At 38.2% G+C, this 14253-nt stretch overlaps 1 protein-coding gene across 1 annotated transcript in view; it reads right to left on the bottom strand.

The window, feature by feature from the left end:
* aoah.L (acyloxyacyl hydrolase L homeolog) overlaps positions 1-4072 on the bottom strand; it is a 55797-nt gene extending 51725 nt beyond the window's left edge. Inside the window, exon 1 of the mRNA XM_018267602.2 lies at positions 3671-4072. Coding sequence (XP_018123091.1) covers positions 3671-3830 — 160 coding nt within the window. The 5' untranslated portion in view covers positions 3831-4072. The remainder of the gene's footprint in view (positions 1-3670) is intronic.
* Positions 4073-14253: the final 10181 nt, after the last annotated feature.

Here is a 14253-nt window from a genome sequence, read left to right as displayed (position 1 = left end):
CAAATTCGGATTCGGTTCGGCTGGGCAGAAGTATTGGGCCGAATCAAAATCTTGCTGAAAATGGCCGAATCCTGGCTGAATGCCGAACCGAATCCAGATAGGCTGTGCAAAAGAAAAAATGTTTCCAGTATAGTCAGTTAGCCAAAAATGCAATCTATAAAGGCTGGAGTGACTGGATGTCTAACAAAGAACAGAACACTACTTCCTGCTTTGCAGGTCTCTTGGCTTCCATTGATTGGTTATCAGACAGTAACCAATCAGTGACTTGAGGGGGCACCTGGCTCATAACTTGCTTTTGAAGCAGCAATTGGAAACAGAGTTACCACATGTTTTGATGACTGCGTTTTTGGTTGCTATTAGGGTTGCCACTTGGCCGGTATGTTACCAGCCTGGCCGGTAAAAATGATGGTTGATCCCAATGTTATTAAAGGTGGCAACCCTAGTTGCTATACATTACTGCACCTGGGAAAACTAAAGCTGGCCATAGACGCAAAGATACCATCCATCCCTAGGCGAAGCCCGCAGAGGAGTATTACTCCAGGATCTACCTAATCCTGAGTCTGATATTCCTATAATGGCAGCAGAGGTTCCACAGTGTACTAACCCCTCACTAAACTCCTTGTTGGAGCCTTAGCTACTCATTGTCTTTCCTGAACCTAACCGTCACTCCTATAGTGTCCTATACCAATTTCTATCCTGACACCTACTTCTCCTATACGCAATCCCTGGGGCTTAGAAAAAACCTCACTCTCCTACATATTGTTACTCTACACTGGTAAAAATTGTGTGCTTCAGAAAAGGTACTATAGTTTATATATACAAACTAATATGCAACCATAGTGGCAGCCATTCAAACAGAAAAAGAGCACAGGTTACATTGCAGATAGCATATAAACTGTGTAGAATTCAATGAGTTTAATTATTGCACAGGGAGACAAAAAGTGATGAGATACTATTCATGGCTCCCTACAGCAATACGGACTGAAAACACTTCTCATATATAACAGGACATTCGTTGGCAAGAAGTAGCTTATTTGTATGTTCTGTATCAAGAAATACAAAGTTTAAAGGGGTTATTTATTAAGGTCGAGTTGTGTTTTTTTTGAAAAATTCGAGTTTTTCAAAGGTAGTTTCAGTAAAAACTCAAGTTTTTCCAGATAAAAAAAACTTGAATTTTTCAAGATTTATTATGTGCCAAAGCTGCAAAAGCCAGAATCTGAAAATAGATGACAGATCTCTTGAACTATTTGAAGATGTTTTTAGCCTTTTCAAGTTCAAGTTATTTTTCGCCAATAACTTCATCAATTCTAGGCCCCCCCCAAAAGCATTGAATCAAGTTTTTTACATTGGGGTTTTTTCATAAATAAGCAAACATTTGAGTTGTGAGTTTATTCAAGGTAGATCCCAGCCTGCTGAAGTGCCTGGAACCAATTCTTGGTACAGATTTCATGGCAGAAATGTCACTTTGCAGTTCCATGCTGAAATCCACCACTTATGTACATTTTTATTTCTCCTACTTGTGGCATTGATCAAAATCTCCCACTGGTCACTGTGCATTCATTAAACAAGAAACTCTCCTTTCCTCATCTCCTACTGGCTAACATTGGCAGCCAACCAATCCATATCCATATTAGATATTGGTCAGTATCGTCCATGCAGCATGCCCAAACCATATATGACTTTATTGTTTTGTATATGGCCCACTTACAGCTATATTTTGTTATTGGTTTTTTTCTTATCTTTGTTTTAGATCCTGTCTAATGTATCAAACCAAATGCACCAAAAATGGTTTGTTCCAAGCTCTGGAAATGTCTATTGCCCTGACCATGTTTATATTAAAGGGGGGAAAGGGGAGTTTCTATAAACAGAAACATGGGTTCAGAATTTGAGCATCAACTTTCTCCTTGCTGCTCTAATGACCCCAATCTCCAAATGATTTTTAGGGGAAAATTCATCAAGGGTCGAATTTCGAGGGGTTAAATCCCTCAAAATTTGACTGGGGAATAGAAACGAATAGAATCGAATAGGCAATTTGGGCGAATTTACGCGCTGGCAAATAGTCGAATTGGCGAATATTCGCCACTGAATATTCGCTCGAAGGATTTTCATTCTATCGAATGCCTTTTTATTTGATCAAAAACTTGGAAAACAAGCCTATGGGACTTTTTAAAGCAATTCGGTAGGTTTTAGGTGGCGAAGTAGGCAGTCGAAGTATTTTTAAAAGAGACAGTACTTCGACTATTGAATGGGCGAATAGTCGCAGCATTTTTGCGCTCGATCCAGTACTTCGACTATCGAATGGCGAATAGTCGCAGCGTTTTTGCGCTCGATCTATTCGAATCATTCTACTCAGGCGAATTTACGCCGATTCGATAGTCGAGGAGCACAAAAATTCGAAGTTTTTTTACTTCGAATCCTTCACTCGAAGTTAGTGAATCGGCCCCTAAATCCTGTGCCTTTTACAACAATATACCTTTACAGGTATAGTTTCATATTGATTCACTTTTTCAGCAATTTTCTTAACCATCAAAGGGAAAATTTTGAATTATTTGCGCCCATTGGGCCCCCGATGTCGTTGAGCTGGTGCAGTTACACACACTTAGGATAATAAAGGAAAGGTCTTAAATAGCTAAAGTCTTAAATTAAAGGTGGTTCAATCAACTCCTACAGTAAAACAGCAGGAATTATAGAGCCATGTGCATATCCTGCAGTAAGCATGCTATCCACTAAAACTGTATAATACATATGTTTATATTCACACACATGTTATGAATACTCAAGATACAAAAAATTAAAGAAGTTGGTTTTTTAGTATGGTTTTTTGTTGTTTTTAGTCTGTGCACAGAGGGCTTGTGAGGAGAGGGGGTGGCTGAGAAAGGTGCGTGCCCAGGAATGCGGCAGATATAAATTTGCCACTGGCGATATTAGGGACAGTTGAAATTATCATTATTATTTATATAGAACTACCATTTTCCAAACTGTTTACAGAGCAAGGGCAATGGCACACACAAGTGCATTATCACATTAAAATGCCATGGTGAGCCCTTTTGTGCAATTATGCGCTTTAACTGACATGGTTACAGTCATTCTTATGAAATGGAATTTTTGGGTGTTGTGTTGCCTGCATTTTGCTGCTATTGTCCTAAGATGGTACAGACATGAGAAAACTATTTACACCTACAAGCAATGATATGTTACTGAAGCAGATTGGCACTTAGACTTTGCAGATATGTATGTATATATCTATCTATACCAGTGATCCCCAACCAGTAGCTCGTGAGCAACATGTTGCTCTCCGACCCCTTGGATGTTGCTCCCAGTGGCCTCAAAGCTGCAGCTTATTTTTGAATTCAAGGCTTGGATGCAAGTTTTGGTGCATAAAAACCAGGTGCAGTGCCAAACAGAGCCTCAATGTAGGTTGACAATCCACATAGGGGCTACAAAATGGCCAATCACAGCACTTATTTGGCACCCCAGAAACATTTTTCATGCTTGTGTTGCTCCCCAACTTCTTTTACTTCTGAATGTTGCTCACAGGTTCTAAAGGTTGGGGATCCCTGATCTATACAGTATGTATATATGTGTGTATAATGCAAAAATACTTACAATTCTTTAACAAACTGTGGAGTTAACATTAAAATAAAGCCATGATCTCAGAAATTATACATACCAATGCAAGTATCTCTGTTGGGTGCAAAGGACAAATGTATAGGCTTGTGATTTTGACCAACATTGCCATGGGAAGACTTGAATTCACTGCCTTCTAGGAACGACATTTGAATCAGCAATAGGCATGCAAAAACAGCAGCAGTTCCTTTCGTATTCATCATGTCAATTCAGACGACATATACAGCACAGAGTGACTGTTGCTAAACTGCAAGTCAAATGACCGAGAGAAAGGAAATGCAACGGAAGAACAGCTTAAACCTCTTAAAGAGTAAAAGAAAAATCCCAGAATATGTAGATCTGCAGCAGATTATATCCTGTAAGTAATACTACCCATAACTTAAACTTTCTGCATAATCAGGGTGTCAAGTGAGAGATTGTTTTCAGCTGACTGACTTCCTCCTTTGCACATGATCACAAGCAGACAAACTAGTCTCTGTTTAAAGTTACAAGGGCACAGAACTGCAGCTGACTGATAATAAATAGTTTCTTCCTCATTCATGTTCTGTGTTTTTTTTGACATGGGAACTTCCAAATATGACGCCACCTCCTAAATCATGTGCTAAATGTTGCCTGTGTTTCCACATAACTGCCATTTCTTTACTTTTGCTGATAAACATCCAAAGATGCAGAACATTGGTTAAACAATGTTCGAAAGGGTTGGGGGAATCTCTACATTCAGCTTTGTGAATGTTATACAGCTTTGTTATGATACACATTTTACATCTTAATCTACATATCCCAAGGACATATGTATTCAACAGTTTTAGGAACCGTGACAGATAGACTGGGAAATTTTGACATACACAATTGTGAAGGACAGTGGAAGATATATTGCCCCACATGCCCTTACCCTTATGTAGTTAAAAAGGCTGTTTTTTATTGCAATATAGAGAGTGATTTTCTGAGACAATATGAAGTTGGTTTTCATTTTTTATTATTTGTGGTTTTTGAGTTATTTAGCTTTATATTCAGCAGCTCTCCAGATTGCAATTTCAGTGATCTGGTTGCTAGGGTCCAAATTACCCTAGCGACCATGCATTGGTTAGAATGGGAGATTAGGATATGCATAGGAGAATTGAAGACGAGTTATAAAAAGTAGCAATAACAATACATTTGTACTCTTACAGGGAATTTGTTTTTAGATGGGTGATTGACCCCCATCTGAAAGCTGGAAGAAGATGATAAATCATTTTGAGTTATAATTTAAAATTTTAAATAATTTTACATTTTAAAAAACTATAAAAAATGAAGGTCAATTGAAAACTTGCCTAGAATTAACAATTTTATGATATACTAAAACTTAACTTAAAGCTGAACTGACCCCTTACTCTACAATATAAAATTGCATTCCTGAACCAGCAAGTGTATTTTTTTTAGTTGTAATATTGGGTGTTGGCAGCCATCTGAGGTCATGTTGCCTGGTCATGTGCTTTAAGAAAGAGCCCCAAAGTGGGCCGAAACTTTGGAGACACTGTGAGACTATAATAAATTTTTGAGTTTTGGAAACGGAGTGCTGGTCCTCTTTACAATTTATAATAATATAATATATAATATATTAATGAGTAAGATAATGGTATTTTTATACAAAAAATAGAAAATTTGCCAGCGCACAGTTTGCCTTTACAAATAGGTTCTACAAAAAATGAGGTGTTAGTACCACACTTTGGCCAAAAAATGTAAGCTCACGTGCCATGTCAAGGCCCCTCATTGTACGTGAGTCCTACACTATTTATGAGCATTCTAAGTTTGTAGTGCTTTTAAAATCAAGTCCCCCCAGCAACCAATGTGACTGAGTAGTAAGACCATTGCGCTCTTACCCTTAGTTCAGGAGAAAAACTCAATACCTACCAATAATTATCCATAGGTCATAGGTATCACAGTTGGCAATATGGAAGCAGAGGTCCAAGTCGCTTACCCCTGTGGTGATTTGAGCAAATTGCTGGTCTAGAAGATTTTCAGAGGAGCATAGTGCAGTGCTGAGATTGGCTGACAATCCTGAGACTGTGAGATCACCCTTCTAGTAGTGGTGGGGAGGAAACCAGGGCCAGACCTAGGCAGATTGTGTTTATAGGTTATTTCTTTGTTAGAAAGGCAGATAAGGTAATCTGTTGTCTGGGTTCCTACAACTGAAATTTTTTTCTCTTAATTACATAATTATTGGTAGATGGAAGATCTTAAAGGGATACTGTCATGGGAAAAAAAATTTTTTCAAAATGAATCAGTTAATAGTGCTGCTCCAGCAGAATTCTGCACTGAAATCCATTTCTCAAAAGAGCAAACAGATTTTTTTATATTCAATTTTGAAATCTGACATGGGGCTAGACATTTTGTCAATTTCCCAGCTGCCCCATGTCATGTGACTTGTGCTCTGATAAACTTCAATCACTCTTTACTGCTGTACTGCAAGTTGGAGTGATATCACCCCCTCCCTTTTCCCCCCCAGCAGCCAAACAAAAGAACAATGGGAAGGTAACCAGATAACAGCTCCCTAACACAAGATAACAGCTGCCTGGTAGATCTAAGAACAACACTCAATCGTAAAAACCCATGTCCCACTGAGACTCCTTCAGTTACATTGAGAAGGAGAAACAGCAGCCTGCCAAAAAGCATTACTCTCCTGAAGTGCAGGCACAAGTCACATGACATGGGGCAGCTGGGAAATTGACAAAATATCTAGCCCCGTGTCAGATTTCAAAATTGAATATAAAAAAATCTGTTTGCTCTTTTGAGAAATGGATTTCAGTGCAGAATTCTGCTGGAGCAGCACTATTAACTGATTCATTTTGAAAAAAATTTTTTTCCCATGACAGTATCCCTTTAAGGATGAGTTCAGGGATCTAGGATCTTAAAAAAGGGTCTTCCAACGTAATGTCTTTTCTGAGGTATGACACCTGCTAAATTAGGAAGACAGGGGGACAAGACAAATCTGTGGCAAAGTTCTTGGTTTAGGAAAGTAGAGTTTTGGATCCTAGAGAATTGGGCTGATATGTCTAAAGGCTAATATCTCTATAGTAGTGATGGATTGTACATTAGTGCCAGGATGGCTAAGAGGCTGGGAGATTGTTTATATTAAGTAAGGGGAGTGGGATGAGTGAGTTAAGAGGCGTAGGATGTATGAGGTAAAAAAATTTTGGAAGCTAATGTAGATAGTAAGTTTAGTTTAAGGTTAGAATACAATCATGAGAGAGGAGTGGCTGGGGCATGCATTATTCCCACTAAGAAGATCTCATTGTTATTGTGGTGTTTATACAAATGGTCTGTAGATGCCACTGTGCCCAGACTTATACTGTGCATACTGCATAATGGTGACAAGGATGGCTCTTCTACCTCTGCAGCAGCCTACCATACCTTTTACTGCTTGGATTCATATGTTTGAAAATTACATTATTGCTGCTGACCAAGGGGAGATTTCTGCTGCTACAAAACATGCTTTACTTATTCACTGCCTGGGAGCAGAGGGACAGCATATATTCTATACATTGCCATTACCTGATGAAACTTATGAAACTGGTCTTACTGCTATAAAGAACTTTTTCGTGCCAAGAGTAAATGTGGTTGCTGAAAGATATAAATTCAGCCAACGTGGACAATGTAATGGGAATCCACAGAACAATTTGTAGCAGCTTTGAGAGAGCTGGTTGTTACCTGTGAGTTTGGGACTCTAACAGATGAAATGCTAAGAGACCAAATAGTGGAAAAAACAAACTCACCTCGCATTAGAGAGAGACTGCTCATAGAGCAGGATTTAACCCTTGCAAAGGCTATTACAGTTGCTAGCCAAATTGAAACAGCAGTGGCAGTGGCAGACTCTCAGTCTGCCACCAGTCTGTACATTCCCAGCAGTTCCCTAACTGCTGGGAATGTACAGACTGGGAATTCAACACTGTGGCCTAATAATGTACAGTCACAGGAAAAATACAGTGCTAAGGTAAGGGATTCACCTATAATGCAAAACCATGCAGCAAATACAAATAAAAAATACTGCAAATTATGCTACATGTCCTGCAAAAGCTGTGCAGTGCCACAAATGCAAAAAGGTAGGACATTTTGCTAAGATCTGCCGTAGTTCTGATAAAGATGTTCATGAAGACACTACTACAAATGTTACAGTATTAAGTGTGGATAAAGCTGGTACATTTATTCCAGACAAGTTTTTATGCACTGTCAGTGTCAGTACTGCTTCTGCTGACAAGGACACTCCATTAACCCGATGCTTGATACAGGTTCAGCTGTTTCTATACTACCAAAGGATATTTTCTTGAAATACGTTGCACAAGATCTGCTTGTTGCACCTACCCTGAAACTGGTCAGTTATTTAAAGGATCCAATCCCTGTGCTTGGTTGCTTGTCAGTGACTGTACAATTTGAATCAAATACTGCAAAATGTGACTTTTACATTGTGAATAAGGGTACTGCTATACTATCTCTTTGCTGCCTTAAACCTACAATTAGTTGATGGTCTCATTACTACAGAACCAGTGCCTGCCACACAGTGCCTAAAAGTGCCTAAAATTTCACCACAAAGCAACACTTCAATGGGCTGTGCAAAGAACTGTGTACACAAAGTTAAGTTGAGATCAGGTGTAAAACCAGTACCATTCCCTGATTCAGCATGGGAAAAACTTGCTATTGATATTGTCGGTCCTTTTACAGATGCTCCTATAGACTGTAGATTTGCTATAACCTTGATAGACTATTACAGTAAATGGACTGAAATTGCATTTGTTTCTCATATAACCTCAGCTACAGTAATAACATTTCTGTCTACAGTCTTCAGCAGAGAAGGTAATCCAAAGGAGTTAATATCAGACAATGGACCACAGTTTGTCTCATCTGAGTTTGAATCCTTTCTGAGAGAGAGGAATATTGTGCATAGGAAATGTTTAGTGCATTACCCACAAGCAAATGAAGAAATCGAGCGATTCAACAGAAGTCTGAAAGAAGCACTACAGACAGCAAATCTTACTGGGAAATCTTGGAAAGTATTTACAACAGAGTTCCGACATAACTACAGAGCAACGCGCCATGCAACAACCCAATCATCTCCTGCTGAATAATTACATAGCAGACAGATGCGCACTAAGTTACATGTTGCAGACATCAAACTTCCACAAAATACTGTGCCTACAAAATCATCTACTGCTGACATTGTGAAACGTCAACAAGCCAAATGCAAGGCTTATACTGACAGAAAATGTGGTGCTAGAGAAGTACACTTTCAGCCTGGATCTTTAGTCAGAATTAAGAAACCAGGAATACTGAAACAGGGACAATCTAAATTTACTATACCACTTGAAGTGAGACGCCAGCGAGGACCATACACATATAACTGTCTGATGGACGCATATGGAATGCAAGTCGTCTTGCTCCAGTTAGATATGACTTTGGAGAAGCTCCATTTGATGAAGGACATTTTCCTACTCCTGATGTCAACTGCAATAGACCTGAAGAAAGTGAACCAATAAGGCGTACTGAGAGAATCCGAAAACTACCTACATGGACCCAGGACTATGTGATGTGAATAATGTATATTATTGCTTTAAGATGCATTATTGTTGTTTTTTACATTTGCCTGAATGCTTTCCTACTATAGGGGGAATATGTGGTGTTTATACAAATGGCCTGTAGATGTCACTGTGCCCAGACTTATACTGTGCATACTTCCTGACAGCTTGAAAGTGAAAGTTACTGTTGTATAATGGCTGCATGAGTCTCTGCTAATAAAGCACTGTTATACTCTCTTCATCCTCGGCTACCCAAAACATAACAGTTATATTTCTAACTAAATGTAGACCTTTCCAATGAATAATACAAATATCAGAGCTTGTTAGGCAAGATAGGAGAGTTCATTGCAGAGAAAATGATGATATAATTATTATGAATCCTGGTGGGATGAAACATGTAAATGTAGATGGTTACACATTTTTTTATAAGGGACATGGGGATTAATAAAGGAGGATGCGTTTGTCTTTACATAAAGGCACAATGAAATCCTTGTACTAAAGAACAAAAGATAACACAAGGGAGGGTGTGAAAGTCTTATAGGTAGAGATTTTAGATGGACTAAAGGTTTCGGTAAGAAAATTATCATTGGTGTAAACTACAAACTACAAACAGCTATTTATACAAATGAAAGAGTTTTCACAACTAGGTCAAGTAATCGTGGATGAATTGTGAATATGCTAAATTATACATTTTTGTCTCAGGTAGTTCAGGAAAATCTCTGTTAGGTCTTCAAATAACAAATAATACAGAATGTATCTCCAGCATTAGTGTGTGTGGGCAGTTGTAAGTATAAGGCCATTGCTGCTATATATTAACTGGGAAAGGCTTTTCACAGGGTTAAACACAAAAGGAAAATGGAATGTCTTTAAAATGCTACTTAATAAATATACGCACCAGTATATTGCTGGTATAAGCAAGGAAAGACATGGCAACCCAAGACCATTATGGTTGGATAGAATGGTTAGTGTTGAGGTTGTTAAGCCATACGTTTAGTGCAGAAAGGTTAGCTGGCACTTTTATTGGGTAAATAGAAGCCAACGAATCATTCAAAAAAACCAATTGGGAAAGCTAAAATAATAAATAATAAACAAATGCCAAGCTATTGTTTAAATATGCAAATATGGGACCCTTGATATTAAAGGGAGGTAAAATGGTTCATGACAGCAGGACAAGAGCAGGGAAACCAATTTTCTTTTGTTTACATTGTGAATTTGCCCGTTATGCCCTCTCATTCTCGAACCTGTTTATATGTTGGTTAGAGGAAAGTCATATCTCTGGAGTTTTCTAGGAACACTTTCAAATTATATATGAAATACACTGACTGATACATTTGTGCATTCTACTCCTCAATTTTAAAATGATATTTCACTGAATTACCACGTTTCTTGTAAATTTAAGGCAGATAATATTATTTTCTGAACTTAAAAGATGATCTGGTTAATAGAAACATCACCTCTCCAAATTACTGAAAAAAAAATGTATAGGCAATATGCTAAATCAAGCTGGATCTAGTTATTCTAAAATGTAATAAGGGGGAATTCAGAAGGTATGCCCTCAGGTGGCCATTACCTGTATGTACAATAACTCATAAGGCTCCATATTTCAGGTTGCACTGGTTAATAAATCACTTGCAAATGTTGATGTGTCAAAATAGTTGTATTGCTGGACATGGTCTGGAGTGAGGGTCAAATGTGTATGTTTGGGTTTTGGGTTTTGGAAATTTGGATGGCTTACTTAATATACAAGCTGATTTAGAAATGATCGTATTCGTGACGGAATTGTCTGCAATTGGTAGGTTCCCCTATTTATAGGTAGGTAGGTAAGTTGATTCTTGTGCAGACAGTCCGATTCCTTCAAACAGCAAACTGGGGAGGGGTCTCAAATGAGCAAGCAATCCATGGTCTGTCCCCACTGCCTCTCATTATGTTCTTGGTGGGCCTGTACCCACTGTAGTTGTAGGTGGCAGACACAAACCCTCACAGGATAAATTCTTTAAAACGCATTAAGCTGATATAATTTCACATATAAAGTTTTCACTCTCTGAATCATACTGTATGTAGGTAGAATGAAAAATAAAATACAGGATATTTAAAGGGAAAATAAAGTCTAAAATAGAATAAAGCTAGAAATGCTGTATTCTAAACATAACTTAATAACAGAACTTAATGCACCAGAAACCAAATTAAACAAATGATTTATGTTTTCAAAGTTGGCCACAGGAGGTCACCATCTTGTAACTTTTTTAAACCATCTTTGCAAGACCAAGACCATGCACATGCTCAGTGTGGTCTGGGCTGCTGTTGGGAGGTTAAGCTTAGGGATCGTCATAAATTATCAAAAGAGCACAAGTCAAATAATATCTGCCATAGAAGCAAATACTCAAGACTGATTGCAGACTGTGCAGAAGGGTCCTTTGTTGTAATGTAATTGTGGATTTTATAGTTTTATTTCTTATAGTATTATTTAATGCAAACTTTCTCCAACTCTCAGAACCAGTGGCTGCAGCAAAAAAATCATCCTCCAAATAGAATCCCAGTTTATCTGTTTAAATCTAGCTCCATGATCTTTGTCTCTACAGCCCAGAATGGGAAACATTAAAGAGGATGTAAAGGCAAAAATAAAATCCTATTTTACTGTATTAACGGAAAAAGAATGAAAAAGAAACCTATCCCCAATATACTTCAATTAAATCTGTACAGTTTTATAAGAAACCTGACTGTATGCAGTGAAAACCCCTTCATTTACTTGCTCTGACTGCTGCAGATATAAATCTCTACATGGTCGCTGGCTGTTCTACAGGGAAACAAGCAAAGCTGTTCAAGTTCTGGGAAGTCCCTCACCATTTGAAAGTATGATCATTGTCCCTGCAGAGCAGTTAGGGCACGTCAGAACTTTCCTATCCACATTAGTCAGACAAAGTAAATGAAGGGTGAATTTCACTGCATACAGTCAGGTTTCTTATAAAAAAATAGTAGACATTTTTTTTGATTAAAGTATATAGGTTTCTTTTTCATTAAAGAAAGTTAAAAATTGAATTTTATTTTTTTGCTTACATCCCCTTTAAACAGACCAATCATAACAAGAGATATAATTAATTAATTTACAGGTAACCTAGGCAATATACCCAATTTGTTGCCCATGTGTCAAGTTGTACACAAAGTGCATTTTTATTTATTAAAAATAAGAAAGCAGTTGGAAATAAATGAGTTAGAATAATTGCAGTAGCATGCAGTATTCATTATTACACTATTTTGCAGTCTACTTGCTGTGTAAATGTTATCGGATAAACAGCACCATCCAGAATTTTCTTTTTTTTAAAAAGTCTTAATTGCAGAATAGGGGGACTATGACCCAGACAGTTGCAATGCTTCCGGCAATTATAAACCTTTCTCTAGTGAAGTGAATACCAATGAAGTACTCCAATGGTGACATCTATTGGTACAGTAGGTCATAAATTTGAAACACAGCATTATATACAAAATTTCAAAGAGTGAAATACAATGCTGAATGAAGGGTGGTGGCACATGGGGAAATTAGTGGCCAAGCGACAAATCTTCTATACTTCGGGTGACTAATCTCCCTAAATGCTTTCTTGCCGGCAAGAATGCAAATTGTCAGTGGGATGGCATATGTATCGGCTCATTTTCCAAAGTTTCCTTGTAAGGCAACTTTGGGCGACTTTGGAAAAACAAAGTCATACGTATGTCATCCTGACTTTGATTCACATTCTTGTCGAAGGGAAGGTTTCGGGAAGATTAGTTTGGGTGAAAACCCCAAAATCTCGAATGAATTGAGTTTTTGGCGAAAAAAACCCTCCAATCACATGAATTAATCGAGTATTTGAGCAAAACCCACTTGAACCCAACCTGAACATCATGAAGGCTGCAAACCTCTTCAAATTGTTCAAGGGACCTCTGCCATTGACTTCTGCATGACCTTGACAGGTTTTATCAGGAGTATTTTCAGATTCAAGTTATTAACAGGTTCAGGTAGAGTCCTGTGCGGAACCAATTTCTAAAACCCGGACCGACCCGAATCCGCAACCCGCATATTTTCCCACTTTGATCCGCTACCCGACCTGGACCCGCAACTGCCTTATCCACAACCCCACCCGCAACCCGCCGACCACCATCAAACAGGAGGTGATGGTGCTGCAAACTGGAAGTGACATCATCAAAAGTGGGCAGGTACACAAACAAGTTTTGTAAAACTATAGACAAGTAGTAAAATATAGACAATATTACATAAGATAGGAAATTTAGATGACACCCGCAACCCGATCTGAGACCTGCAGACCCACGACCTGCAGACCCGCGGCTATACCCTCACCTAAAAAGCTTCCCCTCATTCCGCAGGGTGCCAGCTTTTCAGGTACCTGACCCGCTGCAGGACTCTAGGTTCAGGAATATTAAAACATGAAAAATTTGAGTTTTTTTTTAAAAACCACGAAAATTTCTAGTTTTCACTGAAAAATACCCTCAAAAACTCAAATCTAAAAAATCAACTCAACCGTTAATAAATAACCCCCTTTGTGTATCAATGCCACAATCCAGTGCCTATCCATGTAAAAACAAACAGGCCTTAGTTTAGAAAACAGTTGTTCGTAGGGGAACTGTAACTTGCTTTGGCAAAATCACTGGCAACCCCACTGTCCAACTTCTTAGTAACCTCATAAATAATATCATCATAAAGAGCAATCAAATTTCTCTGACATGTTCTATAAGTCATGCTGATCACTTTATAATGCCACTTTCTACAACAAATTCTTCAGTGTGAATATAACATAATAACTTGCCTGTTACAAATGTTACAATTTACGGGCCTATAGTTGCCAGGATGAGACTGTAAGCTTTTTACATTTTTTAATTATACTAGATTTTCTCCAGTCTATATGTACCATACCGGCATACCAGATAGTAGGTCAACCCAACTAGGATCAAACCTATAACTACTAAATCCAATAGTTAACTTCCTGGATTTGATAGTTATGAACAAAAGTAATAAATACAGGTATTGGACCTGTTATCCAGAACACCTGGTACTTGGGTTTTTCCAGATAAGGGATTATTCTGTAAATCA

Source organism: Xenopus laevis, chromosome 6L (genome assembly GCF_017654675.1).
Source record: "Xenopus laevis strain J_2021 chromosome 6L, Xenopus_laevis_v10.1, whole genome shotgun sequence".
Lineage (NCBI taxonomy): Eukaryota > Metazoa > Chordata > Amphibia > Anura > Pipidae > Xenopus > Xenopus laevis.
Note: the sequence above shows the minus strand (reverse complement) of the source record. Positions and strands in the feature narration are given on the sequence as shown.